Source organism: Manihot esculenta, chromosome 13 (assembly GCF_001659605.2).
Source record: "Manihot esculenta cultivar AM560-2 chromosome 13, M.esculenta_v8, whole genome shotgun sequence".
Classification (NCBI taxonomy): Eukaryota; Viridiplantae; Streptophyta; class Magnoliopsida; order Malpighiales; family Euphorbiaceae; genus Manihot; species Manihot esculenta.
Genome location: NC_035173.2, coordinates 22,292,405 through 22,308,743, shown reverse-complemented (window position 1 = coordinate 22,308,743; position 16,339 = coordinate 22,292,405). Strand labels below are relative to the sequence as shown.

The window sequence follows — 16,339 nt, the reverse complement described above, 5'->3', positions numbered from 1 at the left end:
AAATAATCTATTCAAAACCACTAAATATGAATTGCTTATAAGGTGAATATGATCGAATCCATAGAGAATTGACACTAAAAATTTCCAAACAATGTCTAGAAAAATAAACAACAAAAATAAAATGGGGGTTTTGATGATAAATTAGACTAAAAGTTCAAGACAATTAAAGAAAGCATTTGTCAAGGGAACAATCAAATCAATGCAAATAAATTCTAGTTGAAGATTAAGATCCATTTCAGTTTTGGGAATTGATTATAGAAACAAAAATATCTTTATTCATTCCAATAAATTAATTCTAGTTATAGAAGACGCTCCACATAACCAATATCTTCTTAGATTTAAATTAATTAAGAAACGTTCGCTAATTAACTCTAGTCAACAAGTAACCCAAAGAATGTCTATGAGATTTAATTTATCAACCGCTTTAAGATTTAGAGAGACTCAATTCTAACCAACAAATCAAACCGTATAGTGAGTTCAAATTAGATTATGCAATTTCTTAGTAGATTACACTAATTGTTATTTGTTGTTGGATAATTTAAACAATTACGGACTTCAAATATTCAAACTAATAATATATCACCTTAAAAATATGAACAGTGTACCCAATTGATTAAATAATAAAGCAATAATAATATTAAAAATTGAAATTGCATAAATATTGGAAGAATAAAAGATAAACAATGATGTCTAAATCTTACAATCTATGAATAAACTGAAATTTTAACTTAACTGCAACTAAAAATAAAGAGTTTAGCCATACATGACTTGAAAGAAAATATAAAAGAGAATAGAAGAAATTCGGCTAGAAGAGATGGGCAGAAGATGATGTGCGGTTGTCCACAAAAACCATATTAAATAGGTGTTTAACCCTAGCAGAATTCTTCTGAAAATAGAATATCTTAATTGCTTCAATTGAGGAATCGTTCTTTAATATATTTCCATTCAGGAGAGAAATCCTTGATTTAAGGAGGATATTATGCCTTGCTGAAGGGGGAAAATCATGTGAGATCCTATAGCTTTTAATGAAGAAATTTAATTTTTTATTTCAAATTTGAATTAATTTGTTAGTCACTGTCAAGTCTGCCTCTGCTGTTGTTTGGTGGTTTACCCAGAGATTTGAGCAAATCATCGGTCAAGTCAATTTCAACTCTTTTTACTCATTTTCATCAAATTCATCTTTTATTTGTTTTTCTGTAAAATATCACCAAAATATATAAAATTAATTAAAAAAATATTTAATTCAATACTGAGAACATATATAAAATATATGTTAGAAATTGTATTCATCACACTATCAATATAATCATATTTCACGTTTGTATTAATAATTTGTCTGTACTAATGAATAAAACCAGTGAGAAATTATCATTTCATAAAATTATACCTATATTATAAATTAATTATGTAAGTGGAAAATTTGAACTATAATTACAATAATAAGTGCTATTACATAATTAATTACTAAAATTTATTGTATAAATAATTAAATTTACATATATTTAAATTAATGACTATTTTTATGTATTTACAACAATTACCAAAAAAAAACATATTGAAGTAATTAAACATATATAACATAAATTTTATGTTAAATTAAAATTTTATATTTTATCATAATTACGATACATGCCAATTTATTATATGTACTAGATATAATATATGTACTAAATAAAAGATATTAACAATAATTTATTAATATTTTAAATAAATTATTTATACAATTTCATAAAATTATATCAAAAAAAATTATTGCTATATAAAATATGGCAATTTATTATATGTACTAAATATATAATACAAAAATAAATGGTTAAACTTACATTTTATTATATATACTAAATAAAATAGATTAACAATAATTTTTAAAATTTTTTAAATTAAATTATTTACACAATCTCATAATTTGTGTCCAACCCAATAAAATTTTAAAATACAATTTATAATATTTTAAGATTTTTATTTTTAAAATTAATGATACTTATGAATTATTGATAATAAATTACTAAATTATAAGTGATTTAAAATTTTCTAAATTAATTTAAAATTTTTAACTTTTATCTACTTAACTATTCAACATATTTATATTATCAAACAAATAAAAAACTCAACAATTTACATAAATTTATCATATAAAATTTATACTATATTACTAATCATAGAATAAACACACATTATATTAATTTTATATCAATAATAATTATTAAAATAATTATATATTTTAATTTTAATTAATAAATAAAAGTAAAGTTAAAATTAATTATTTAAAACTTATTTTATTTATTTTTTTTATTATTATGTATCTTTTTTTTTTTCTTGTTGCTTCCTTACATGGGTAAAGCGTATACAGAATTAATAATATTTTAGAAGCAGCTTATGCATTATTTTAAACCTGAAATATAAAATTAAGAAAAAAAAAACACCAAACCAATCAATCATTTCTTTGTTTCTGTAAGTTTGTTTTCCTTGAAAAAAAAAAATCAATTATTCGCACAGTTGCATATTATTGTTCATGATAATATTTTTAGGATGGTAATTTTATTCCATTTTAATAATTTATTTATTAACTAAATAATCAGAAACAACTTTTTTTTCTTCTTATTCCATTTTAATAAACTATTTATTAACTAAACAATTGATAATAAAGGTATGTTTTTTTTTATTATTATCTTACTAATTGCTACGCAATTTAAACTTTTAATATTTATTTGGCTTTTAATTCTTTTGTTTGTATGATTATTTTGCAACTTTGTTAATTTAATTATTATAGTAGTAATGCAGAGAAAATTAATATTTAAATATTGTTAAATTTCTAATTTATTTATATATTTCAGATATACTAATTTATGTATTTTATATTATATTTAATTTATAGAAGGCAATAGTACGATTGATAAGTACTTTAAAAGAAAACATAGTGAAATTTTGGAAGTGACTCTCCACAAGCAAATATATTATTGTCTACATCTTATTTGAGTACTCATATTAGAGAAAATTATCTGATGAAGTCTTTGAAAATTGAAATAAAAAAATTTTATGTCGCTTTGTTCGAACGTGATTTTGGATTACAGTCTCAAATTTTAACTTATCCACCTGATCAAAGAGATGAAGTACGACGAGCATACATTACTTTTGGTTCATTTCAATCTGTACGCTCAAATTATCCAAATTTGGTCCTGCAACTCATCGCTGCAGCTTTCAATCTTCATGGTTTGATTTATTTCCTTCATGGTTAGAATATTTTGTGGTAAAAGATTTGCCTTTTGTTTGCCATACTATTTATTTCATAAACTATTTGGCCATCTCGACAAACTGCCTTTTCTGTTGATGGCTTTTGTAATTGGAAGAAAGTAAGAGATGGTAAGAATTATGCTTTTGCAAATCACCTTAGAAAAGATCCACACTTTCCTCATATAAATAGCTGAGAAATCATGTGATCATCTGATGAATCAAGTTTAGTATGTACTAAGAGCATTTAAAAAGTTTACTTCTCAGGAAATTGCAAATAATCATTTGCAATTGAATTCCTCAATTGAAGTAATTCAATGGCTTACTTTTCAAGGATGTGCTCTTAGAGGTTATGATAAATCTAGATATTCCGGTAATCGTGGAAACTTTTTAAAATTGCTAAAATTTTTAGCTTGTCATAATGAGAAAGTTGATGCGATTGTATTTGATAATGCTCCTCCAAATGCTAGTTATACCTTACCACAAATTTAAAAGGAAATTTTGCATGTTATTGCAACAAGAATAAAGAAGGCAACTAGAGAAGAAATTAATGATGAAAATTTTTGCATAACTGTTGATGAAGCTAGAGATGAGCCAAAAAATGAGCAAATGGCTATAGTATTAAGGTTTGTTGACAGAGATGGCTTTGTTTGTGAATGTTTTTTTGGACTAGTTCATGTTTCAAATACAACAGCATTAACCTTAAAGTAAGGGTTATTTCATATTCTTTCTTATCACAATCTTGATATTCAGAATATTTGTGTACATGGTTATTACGGTGCAAGCAATATGCGCAGTGAATGGAAAGGATTACAAGCTTTAATTTCTAATAGATGTCCTTATGCCTATTATGTTCATTATTTTACTCATCGTTTATAATTGGCCCTAGTTGCATCATATAAAGAAGTTATTCCTATTTATCAATTCTTCAGCAAGTTGTGTGTGATTGTTAATATTGTAGGTGCATCATGTAAACGGCAAGATGAGTTACAAAAGGCTCAAGCAATTGAGTTAACTCATATGCTTGTTGTAGATGAGAGAGACACAGTGCAAGGGTTAAATCAAATGGACACTTTGCAACGGCCTGGAGATACACGTTGGAGCTCCCATTTAGAATTTGTTTCTATCTTGATAAAAATGTTTAATGCAACTTGTGTAGTTCTACTTAATATCATTGATGAAGGGACCACTTCAGCCAACATGGAGATGCTAATTCAGCATAAGAGGTAATGGCATCTTTTGAATTTGTCTTTATCTTACATCTTATAGAAAAAGTTCTGAAAATAAGTGATCTACTTTATCAAGTTTTACCATGTCAATCCCAAGATATGTTGGATGTTATGCATCTTGTATTATCAACAAAGTCACTTATACAAGAATTAAGGGATAATGGATGGAATATACTACTTATTGAGGTGAAATGCTTTTGTGAATTGCGCAATATTGATACTCTAGATTTGTCTGCTCATCATATTGCAAGAAAAAGACGAGCTCGCCACCAACAAGGTAAAGTTACTATAGAGTATCATTATCGAATGAATATATTTTATGCTACTATAGATTCTCAACTCCAAAATTAAATAATAGATTTTCTAAAGTATCAATGGAGTTACTTATTTTCAATTTAGCTTTGAATCCAGTGTGATAGGATAAATCTTTTAGAATTGATTATATTTGTCAATTGGTAAAAAAATATTATCTACTGGATTTTGATTATTGTAAAATGTCACAGCTAGAATTACAACTTCAACATTATTCACGTATTCATGAGTATTCGGATTTTCAAAAGTTGTCAACTATATCTAAGGTATGCCCATGGTTAGTGACAATAAGAAAAGTAAAGTTTATCCTCGTGTATATAGATTGAGAACTCTTTTGCTTATTTTTTCCGTTTCTACTGCAATAACGGTGATCATTTTCTGCTGTGAAATTGATTAGAACTAGATTATGCAATAAGATGGAAAATAATTTTTTATCAGACTCATTACTTATTTATGTTGAAAAAGATATTGCTGAGAAATTTTGTATAAAATATATTATAAATGGTTTCTATGATTTCAAAAAATATCGTATTTCTCTATATTAGATTTTTATTTTTAAATCTAGTTAAATTACTTTTTTAAATTTACAATGAAATTAGGATTTAATTTTTATTTTGATATTAATGAATGATATATATATATATATATATATATATATATATATATATATATATATATATATATATATATATATATATATATATATGTCTTAATTTATTTTTAATAATTTTGCTCTTTAAAATATTTTTATAATTAATCATTTTGATGCAATTTTGCTCTGGATGTAATTTTATTTTATTTTTTTAATTTATTATTCGGCTATAAAAATACAATAATAAATTTAAATTTTTTTACTGCATTTTTAAGACGTGGTAAAATTTGTAGGAGGCGTCAAAGTACTCCTCCAAAATTCCATAATAGGATAATTTATTAGAGTTGTCCTATCATCCCAAATGAAAAATTCTTCCATCTCTATCGAGTTTAATAAATTTAGTAAAATTAATTAAATATTTTTTTTAAATTCTAATTCTACTGCATTTACGAAACACCATAAATTTTATCGTGTCCCACAGGTGCAATTGCATAATAAATCAGTATGATCTGATAAAAAAAAATTTCCATAGTAATGATTGGAATTTATTTATTTATTTTACTTTTCTAAATAAAAAGCTCCAATATGAAATTAAGAATTGCATTAACTATGGTCATCCTATTTAGAATGTCGCCTCACCTTTTATTAATTAAAAATGTCATGCCGCTTGGATAGACACTCTCTCAATTTGAGATTTTAATTCGGATAAAATTGTACCAATTGTTAAACTTTTGGATTAAACAAATTGATAGAATTGTAAATAAAAATCAAAATCAGGACAATTACAACAATCGTTAAACTTTTAGATTGAATTGTGAAAATATGCCAAATTTTGGATTTCTTTTGTTAACAAGCTTTAAAAATAAAGAGGTACATATTTTCTAAAAAATATTTTTTAAGTTTATAGCGTTTGTATTTTTTCATAAAATTAGTGAATAAAAAATATTTTTCTGATTAATGATAAATTAAGTTTTTTTCACATTTTAATAATTTTATTAAAATATTTGTATATAAATTTATTAATATATTTTATTTTTAAGATTAAAAATAAATAATAAAAAGGTCTTTCCGTTCCAAAATATTTACCATGGAACGGAAAATATGAAAAATACTTTTCAAATTTAAGTTATTTTCTACACACGCAAGAATCTTAATTTAGAGACTAATGGAAGTGTCCTCCAACGAGCACACATGTCCTATTAGGCCGAAGGCCTCATGATCAGTTGATCTCTTATCCATATCTAACGACTATAAATTCTCTGCACACAAATCCCTCCATTCAATCCAGCTAAACCGCTTTTTCAAAACCACTCACTTCACTCTCCAGATAGCACAATACACCCCTGCAATTCAATCCTTCTGGAAAAATAAGAATGGCACTCTGTGCTACAGCCTTCACATCTCCTAGATGTCCTTTCACCTATCACAAACCAGTTTTTCGCTCTAAACCCACTTCTTTGTTACCATTTTCTTGTTTTTGTTCTTTGTCGCGTGATAAAGATCCAATGCTCTCATCGAGTTCTGATTACACAAGAAAGAAATGCCTATTTGATGTGGGTATTGGGCTTTTAGCAGCTTCAGTTCTTGCTTTCTCAGCAATGGATGCTGATGCCACTAGGATTGAGTACTACGCTACCGTAGGAGATCCTTTATGTGACTTCAACTTTGTTCGCTCTGGTCTTGGTTATTGTGATATTTCTGTTGGGTCTGGTGAGGAGGCTCCATATGGTGAGCTCGTTAATGTAAGTTCGGAACCTTGGCAATTGTTGTCTTATTGATTCTAATTGCGGTTAGCAACTTCAATTTTTCAATTGTTTAATTTCTGTGTAGCTCATTTCTTCTCTATTTCAAACATTCAATTAGCGCATTGAACTTTAGTTTGTTTCAATGCAATTTTTCTCTGTTTTCTGCTTGATATATGATTTGTGAATTAGAGACATGAAATTTGTGGTAAGATACATATAAGTGAAACTGATAGCATGCTTGTTCTGTGGTTGATCATATTATTATGATGCGCATGCCAAGTCTTATATGCACGGTAAAACCAGTATGCGTATAATGACAACTAAACTATTAAACAATATGTACTGAGCTAGAATGCGCTTAGGAATTGCAATATATTGAATATCCTTGATAATAATTTGACGCTGGGATCGAAAATTGTGGATAAAAGAACATTAGAAACATTGTAATTCTTGTCCATCCTCAGATAAGTACAGTGCTGGCAAGACAGCAAAAAACAGCCATATTAAATGCTCCATCAAATAACTATGAAACTGTTATGTGCCCGGGATTAGAATCTCCTCGTGGGTCTATGAATTGGAAAATCCTCCTCAAAGAACTTATTGTGAAAACAAATGAGAGCTCGTTAGAGAGAGTTCTCAAATCTCATGAGTAACCGATAATATTTTTTCTGCATGCTTTATTCTATGAATCAATGCCTTTTATAGTGAAGGCTACATTCAGATTTATATCAAAGATTTGAATTCAAAGCACTTATCTAAAAATTTGAAAACTGAAAATTAACAACCAATCTCAACAGATTAAGTAAACGAACTAAATCTTGCTGATAATAACAAACAAATTTAAACAAACTAAGTCTTTCTAATAAGATGCCAGTTGCTTGAAATTTGAATTCATCAACCATATTTTGTTTCAGCAGCAACATTTTCCACTTCAACAGCTGCAGCATGCTTATTATGACGTCTATAAGCTCTTCCCACAAAAGCATCCATAACAGAAACTAAAAGTTTCTCCTCATAGTAGCTTTGACAATGGTGTGATGCTTTCAGGTTATTGGTGTTTAGTACCAGTTCAGACATCCTTCAACTTGTTGATAACCTTATTAGGGAAATATTTGGTAGACATATGCAATCTCATAAACAACACCTGAGTTCAATTACTTTCTTCTCTTAATGTAGGTACATTACACTGCCAGATTTGCAGATGGGATAGTTTTCGACAGCAGCTATAAACGTGGTAGACCTCTCACCATGCGCATTGGCGTTGGAAAAGTAAGAAAATTATTAGCTGTCATTTTGTTTCAGTTCAATTACTTTCTCAATCATTAGATGAGCAAGGTGATCTGTTGGTCTCCCACTTTAAAGACTCATGCTTCCTGATTGTAAAACAAGCTTACTAGGGTCAAAATCTTGCTATTTACATGTTGTAAATTATCCAATAAAAATGCTATTCAAAGATTTTACATATGGTCGCTGCACTTTTGTTTTCATGCATCAGTTGCATTATCTGCACTTGCATGCTAATTTGTTCATACCATGCCATTATTAAATTTCATCAAACATAAAAATGTGAGCACCAAAATTTCATTCTTAAAAACTAGTCTATTTCTATTCGGGTTGGCTTCATAAGTAGTTATTCCAATTTTTTGCACATTACATATGCTGTTGAAATAATGTGCCTATATTCAGGGAAGTGTTTGGTGTTCTATTACCTTCCCTGTTAGAATCAATATAATGGCCTTTCTAAATCTTTGTGATGTTGTAGTTCTCGATAGAGCAGTCAGCTTCCCTTTAGTTCACAACGTCATAATGGCCACGCAAGAATCTTTATATTTGTATATTTCATAAGAATATACAGGGAAAACATGCACTAGACATGCAATTACAGGGAAATTTTCTTAGCCATGTAAAGACCTCTTACCAAGAACATAGATCAACTTTAAGAACCTTGTGATTATGCTCACTTTTTAGAGTTTTGAACAAGTAAGCTTCCTGGAGTGTTACAGCCTCTTTCTTGTGCTTATTTCTTCTCATTTTTTCCAATCCCTAAGGACAATCTAAGGAAATCGAATATTGGATAAATCAACTGCCCATTGTGAGAAGCCAACAACAACGATGTGAGGTTATGTTAAAAACAAAATGAATTGGAAGCTGAACTGAAAATTTTCAATATGAGAGCATTGATTCCAAAATTTATCCGGATCAGTGTAATTTCCTTTGTGCAAGAAAAGTAAGCATGGAAAACAAACATGACAGGCAATGGTACATCTCTTCTTTACCTTCGTTATATGTATATTTTGATCAATCATCTACTAAACAAATATTAATTTTCCAGGTCATTAGAGGATTGGATCAGGGAATTCTCGGTGGTGAAGGAGTACCACCTATGCAAGTCGGTATGGATTTGATGACAACAGATGTATTTCTGTTCTTTTATGTTTTATGTAATGATTATTATTTACATGGAATGATCACCCTTCCAATGTTTCCTTTCACAGGTGGGAAACGTAAGCTTCAAATTCCTCCACATTTAGCATATGGGCCAGAACCTGCAGGATGCTTTTCAGGTGAATATCAAATATGATTGATATTCTAAGCAACTGATTATACAAATTACAAGCTTGAAAGATTTCATAATATCAAAATGCATTCAAGATGCAGCTGGTTTAGTTACTCAATTAGGTCTGAAAGAATACTTCTCAACTAGAAGCAACATCCATCTATCTGTACTTTTAGAGATATAAGCTACCATACCTACAAACTTAGCTTTTTGGTTTAGTTCTTTTTGTAATGATATCATAGCCTCTCCAAACAACCGTAAGCCCAACATGCTTCATGTGAGAAGTGTGTTAGAGATATAAACTCTTTGTTAGGCCCACTACTTGTTGTGTACGTTTACCTCCCTGCATGCATTTGTATCAAGTGCTCTTGTTTCAAGAAATCTGTTTTTCCTCTTTTTTCAAACAGCAGGCTTTGCTGTCAAATTGTCATCATACAGAAACTTTTATCACTTTGGTCATAGATTTATCTAGTCTCTTTTATTCATTTGGTCTTACTCTTATTTTCTCATTCATACATTATGAAATAGATGCAGAGACTTTTTTAATGCAAAAGCTTTGGTTTCACTCTTATTATTCTGTGTGTGTGAGAAAGTACAAGCACTAATGCAATCAATTATTACTGAACAATTACTTCTGAACTAACATCCATGATATTGTCTGTCCAGGTGACTGCAATATCCCTGCCAATGCAACTCTTGTATATGATATCAATCTTGTTGGCATCTACTCAGGAAATAGAAAGTGAAGTCCATGATCACATGACTAGCCCAATTTAGAATGCGTGAGTCTCCTGAAATATTAAAAATGATACTTTTGCAAATTATTGGAGATATGTTCAGATTTTGGATGTTAATCATAATACTATGTGATCCACTTTCTTATGGCCGGTTAACTAAGAAACAGAAGATCATTTTGTTCAGACGAACTCCTGTCTAATAATTCACACTTTCAATTGGTTCCTGAAATTTATATTCTTTCCTACCTTACCTTGCAAAATCAGTGATATACTGGGAAAATAGTGGTAATAAAGACCGGATAAATCCTGTTCAGCTCCAAGAATTATTAAAATGTGGGATTGTGGCTCTTAATGTCACTTCCAATTTTCTATACAAAACTTAAAGTTGTCTAAAATTTTGACAAGCCCATGGTGGAGGTCAATGATTAGTTTGCGACTGATAGTGCCAGCATCAGAGTGAGGTTAATACTATTAGGAGCACATGCATGGTATATACACACACTCTTGGATTTATGATGCTCTTGCTGTGAACATGTCAACTAGGAAAGCAGAGCAACTATGCATAAATCCTTAATATTATGCATATGATGAGCATCAATCATCAGTCTTTTCCTCATACTTCACATGATAATTTTTTTCCCACAATTACTTGTTAGTTGTTGCATAAACAATTAGCCCTATCAGGCTGATTACAAGAACTACCAATGGTAGCCCAAAGTTTTATGGGCAGTTTCTGCTTTACCATGAACAATGGCTTTGATATAAATAAATAAATTTGATCTATAAAATCGTTGTTGAAGTTATACTGATATGCTTTCTTTGCTTTTGTACTTTGAATTTTCCTGAAATTAGTTATTTCTCATGTCTTACAGAAATTGAAGACTTATAGAGCATGGATCAAATTTATGTCCGAGTATGATGATGGTTCTTGCACATATAAGAGAATGGGTATTACTTAGCTCTGCATACTTGGAGGAGGGGATTCTTCTATTGTCTTTGTCGCGCAAATGAAGTTATACGAGTCAGTTCCTTTCATTTCTAAATTGCAAGAGATGTAAATTCTGTACCTAATTAGTTTTAGCTCTTATTTATATAGTTTTGTCAAGCTTTTTGTATTACTGTTTACTTGAATTACGCATATATCAAGCCTTACATGCTAGAAAGCTGTCTTTTCAATGTCTTTCTGTTGTCTGCCTGAAAAAAGGAACAGAAATTTAAGATGAATCCCTATGAATTTTTGAAATTCTTTTGTACTGTGAAATAGAACATTGATGGAAGGATGTGTAAAATGAAGATAAATTCTTATGAAGTGCTTCATCTTCACTAAATCTTTATTAGAATTGGGTGTAAATATGCTTTTTGAATTCTGGAAATCGCATGAATGTCTTTACGCTTCCTTCGGATCAGAGAAATTTTGAAGGAAATAGAAAAGAAAGATTCCTCTCACGTTTGGTTAGGTTCTTGTGGGAAGAAAAGAAGTCTATACTTTTGTTGTGAAAATCTTTGCTTTACCACTTGCTCCTATGCGAGTCTATGGATTTGAAATCTTATGACTTCAATTGCTAGCGTCAATACAGTTTGCCAAATCTCAAGGGTAGGCCTTCTTGCAAGTTCAGCCAAAAGCTTGACTAGGTCTCACGACCCTCATTATAACTTAAACCCAAATTTTCACTATAATAATGTGTTTAAAGGGTTGAGTTGAGGCACTCACTAACATAGCCTGGTAGTAAGTGTATTCTGTTCAATCTCCGATCCCTATTTCAACAAAAAGAAAGTTGAGTTGAGTATTAGGTAAGATATTATGAATTATTTCTCCCTTAATTAGAGATTTTGAATTCACTCATTGGGTGTGGAGCACCTTTAAAATATGAGAGAGAGCAATTTCTCTCCTTTAATGACATCGATGCGGATTCGAATCAGTAAAATTAGTGGATTTTGGATACCATAGTATATACTAAAAAAAAGCTAAGCTGAACGGTGATAAATGATTCAAGTCGGCATGAATTAATTAGAAAAATTATAATATATAACTATTGTACCTATAATGGTTTTAATATAACTATTAAATTTTTTATTCAAAAAAAAATATAACTATTAAATTTGAATCGGTCGAATTAATGAATTTTGAATGTAAACATAGTTTTTTAATTAAGTTGATATATAACCATTAAATATACAATAATTACATCATAACTAGAGTTTATTGGGAGTTCCACTCTAATAAATGATTAATATGTAACATTGTATATATAGCAGTTGTGTACGAAATCATTTTTGGTAAAAAAAAGCTGCAACCTTTGAGCTTGACAAGTGACATCCCATGTTGTCATGCGTTTTCTTCCTCTGTTCATGAATAGCAGCCTGACTATAAATAGTGAATCTCTCTCATCACCTAATCCTGTATCCACCGAGCGTGCACTCTTTTTCCTATATGACTACAGCTGTGACCATGCCAAAATCGGCACAAAAAATAGACGACTATTAAGAGGACAATAAAGCAAAGGCTGTGTTGAAATAGATGATAAATTCCTGTGCATTAACCTATCCAATTAAAAAATTACACATCATAAAAAATTATAATAAATTATCCAATACATAATACGATTCACATATAAATATAATATTTTAATTTTTAATTATTTGAGTGTATAACACATAAATGCATACAAACATTTTTCAAAATTGAGATATACTTTCTCTATTTTTAAAACTGACAGATTAGTCACTTTATTTTAACTTGTCAAACTGAAGGTCCATCTTGCATTATTTAAAATAAATTTTTTCAATAAAATTAAAATAGATAGATTAAACCAATGAATTTTTTTAAAAAAAATAAGTGATGCGGTTAAAAAACAGAGTTGTGTTATAATTGGTTAAAAAATAGAGTTGTGTTATAATTGGTTAATCTACAAGAGAGAAGAGTGAGGTGGTTGGCGCTACAACAGCCACTCCAACGCTAAGTCAGTAAACTGAGAATAGGGTGAGTATAAGGAATTGTTTAGAAAATAAGAGTAGTTGTGCAAGAATTGTTTTTCTTTGTCTGTGTGATCGTTAGTTTTTATACCGTAACAAGGTAGAGTTAAGTATAGCATTTCCTGAAAATCTGGCACTAATATGGCCGGTTATTTGATAAGAGATATCACCAGCTAATCGGTCAATGATCCCGCGATTACAAGCGTAATGGAAATCTGCTGGATTGCTTGATAATGGTAACTTTATGTGAAGAATCGTCCTATTTAGGAGAGGACGAGTGTCGATAAAGAACCGGGCGCTACGGTGTTCTGATATTTCTTTCCTCAGATGGGCCGTGTATCGACTTATCAGACTCTTGCCAAATAGCCCTGTCTTATTATGGTAGCTCAAGGCCTACTTTGGGTGATTATTGTGTTACAACAGAGGTCTCCCGCTGATCTTCGATTCTTGAGATTCAAATGTGGTAGTTGTCTTCACGATTTGGGGCACATGGCTGACTTAAATTGGCCTTTCTCTGTTAGCGTCGCTTTACATGCTCCTACACATTAATTGTTAGTGTATTTGTCCTAGACTATTATCTTAAATCTGCTTGTATGTCATTTTGGTTATTAATAAAAGAGATTTTTATTATCATTATTATTTGTTTACATGTTACATAATAATGATTAATATCTCTGATTACTTATTATTATGTTGATAATAATAAAATATAACTAGTATGGTTATTGATTAATAATTATGAGATGATTATGTATATGTTGATATAATTCAATAATCATAGATACTTGTTACAGAACAAAGTATTGGATGGACCTGCACTGAGATTACTACATGGGTTATTATCATAAGTGAATCTCAAAGTAGTTATGTCTTAATCCTTTAACTTGAGATTGTCATAACTTCCAACATAAGGATTATTATATTTTGACATAACCAAACATTGTCTTTAATCGGACAATCACAAAGGTTATGATTGAGCATAATAGAAATTATGTAGAGGAAATTGAACAATTAAGATAGAATTTGTCCCTTTCTTTGAGAAAGATATCTTCTGGGCCCCTCGATAAGTGAGACTGAGGAATGCATGACCATGCTCAAATGAATTGATAGTGTGATCAATATCGCTTGATTTTATCAGTCTACTTAGAGATCGAGAAATCATAAGTTTGAACATTATAAGTTTTACATTGATCATGACTTATGTTCAAACTAGATATTATGTGATAAAGGGATTAATACATGTTCTATTTATTAGGCTTTATCAGACTATTGATCCTCATATTAATTGGGTAGTCATAATGTCTTGCTAAAGGCCGCTTATGATTTATGGGCCTTGTGGGACTGGGCCTATTGCCAATTAATGTGAGCCTATTGGGTCACACACAAAAGAACGTTGTTGATGTGCTATATCATATTAATGGGCTAAAAGTCTGAAGCCCATTAATATAATTAATAATAATAAAGTGTTATTATTATTGATATTAATTATTTATTATTATAAGATAATAATATTTAAAAGGATATGCAGTTTATCTGTAACTGTTACAGATAAAGGACTCTATCACATAAGATATTTGAGTATCTGCAAGATTGTGATAGTTGGTTATAAACACAACTCTATCACATAAGATATTTGAGTATCTGCGAGATCGTGATAGTGGGTTATGAACACAACTCTTTCACGAAAAGAGTTGTGGGAAAACAAAAGACTAAAAACTAATAAAAACTGCTTCTGCGAAGTGGAAGTAACATTTTAGTGAATTCGTTTTTGAGTTGCAGATTGAAACACAACAGCATATCCATCTTAAGAGAGCTAGCACTCTAGAAGGATAAGAGATGTTCGTGTGGATACCATAGCGAGTGTTCGTTGAAAAAGCAGCACCTTGAGTCCGGGATTGTATCTTCTCGTCAAGTCTAACAGGTTAGTAGCTTATCCTTCCTTTCAAATTAAACGAGGTACATGGATCCCGGGAAGGAAATCAGAGATTTTTAATTTTTTCGCTGCGTGTTTGGGTTGCAGTAATCTCTAGATTTCCTAACATTAATGATGATTGCTCTGTTTATCGAGCCGTATTTAAATCTTTCCATCGAAACCATTAGATATGGCTAGAAAGAAGAATAGGTTTGCTGAGGTAGCTCATACTGCATGCAAGGACAAAACTGTTGCTAGGGCGACCGGTCCCTTACCTAAGCGTGCTCCCCGAGCGAAAGCAGCAATCATGCTCCCACCTCCACCAACCCTTCTGCAGTAGAAGAGTCAGCCCCTTCTCAGCCCAAGTCTTCTACGAGGGGTGCCCCTACCGCAGTCCCTATCTTCTGCAACAGTCGACGTCCATGCTGAGCCCATTTCTGCAAATGTGTGGGTCAATTCCTCGTAGCCTCGTAGCATCCAACAGTTGGCGCTGGCGTTAACCCAAACGACCTCCTTTCTTGACGAGCCCAATCTGACCGTCCTAATAACCAAGAATGCTTTGAGGCTTGGGGACCATCATCACCTGAACGAGGTCGAGAGAGATGAGCTTTTTGACAGCGTCATGTATTCTGCCTTGGAGAGTACCCTCTATGCGTATATGGCCAAAGAGCATAACAAGATCCTAAGGTGGGAGTTCTAGGCTTAAGAGACAGATATAAGACTCTTGGCCGAGGAATGGTCAAGGCTAAAGACTTGGGTTGATGAGGTGGAAGGCACCATGAAGGAGACTCTAGAGTTAGTGGACAAGCTCCAGGCTAAGCTAGGTGAGGCCAATGCTTCCAAACTGGCCCTTGAGAATTGAGCATAGAGTACCGAGGATCAAGTGGACCTGCTTCATCGCTAAGTACTAGAACTGCAGTCTCAAGCTAAGGAGGCCTTGTTCGCCTCTGCTAGGATCGCTAGGCTTGAAACAGTACTTCAAGAGACGGTGACCTGGGGTGAAGAGATGTTCGTACAAGGTCAAGACTCTATCAAGAAGGAGCTTCTCAAGTGA

General features: G+C 30.9%; 2 protein-coding genes across 2 annotated transcripts; both read left to right on the top strand.

Moving 5' to 3' along the window:
* Positions 1 to 3,002: 3,002 nt before the first annotated feature.
* On the top strand, positions 3,003 to 5,687 carry LOC122721507. Its single transcript, XM_043949353.1, has 9 exons — positions 3,003 to 3,210; positions 3,563 to 3,697; positions 3,812 to 3,876; positions 3,982 to 4,063; positions 4,190 to 4,324; positions 4,498 to 4,734; positions 4,857 to 4,867; positions 4,961 to 5,035; positions 5,655 to 5,687. The coding sequence occupies exons 1-9, from the start codon at positions 3,003 to 3,005 to the stop codon at positions 5,685 to 5,687; spliced, it is 981 nt and encodes a 326-aa protein (XP_043805288.1).
* A 907-nt stretch (positions 5,688 to 6,594) lies between these two features.
* On the top strand, positions 6,595 to 11,580 carry LOC110629419 (photosynthetic NDH subunit of lumenal location 4, chloroplastic). The gene is made up of 6 exons (XM_021776384.2): positions 6,595 to 7,103; positions 8,283 to 8,375; positions 9,439 to 9,499; positions 9,602 to 9,670; positions 10,330 to 10,445; positions 11,273 to 11,580. The coding sequence occupies exons 1-5, from the start codon at positions 6,735 to 6,737 to the stop codon at positions 10,407 to 10,409; spliced, it is 672 nt and encodes a 223-aa protein (XP_021632076.1). The 5' UTR covers positions 6,595 to 6,734; the 3' UTR covers positions 10,410 to 10,445; positions 11,273 to 11,580.
* The last annotated feature ends 4,759 nt before the right edge of the window (positions 11,581 to 16,339 follow it).

Bases quoted from the DNA above. Each gene is read 5' to 3' on its own strand.
- LOC110629419 (XM_021776384.2), top strand. From the start codon at position 6,735: ATGGCACTCTGTGCTACAGCCTTCACATCTCCTAGATGTCCTTTCACC. The intron at 7,104-8,282 runs GTAAGTTCGGAA...CTCTTAATGTAG, and splicing joins CATATGGTGAGCTCGTTAAT to GTACATTACACTGCCAGATT. The intron at 9,500-9,601 runs GTATGGATTTGA...TTCCTTTCACAG, and splicing joins AGTACCACCTATGCAAGTCG to GTGGGAAACGTAAGCTTCAA.
- LOC122721507 (XM_043949353.1), top strand. From the start codon at position 3,003: ATGAAGTCTTTGAAAATTGAAATAAAAAAATTTTATGTCGCTTTGTTC. The intron at 3,698-3,811 runs GTTATACCTTAC...CTGTTGATGAAG, and splicing joins TAATGCTCCTCCAAATGCTA to CTAGAGATGAGCCAAAAAAT. The intron at 3,877-3,981 runs GTTTGTGAATGT...CTTGATATTCAG, and splicing joins TTGTTGACAGAGATGGCTTT to AATATTTGTGTACATGGTTA.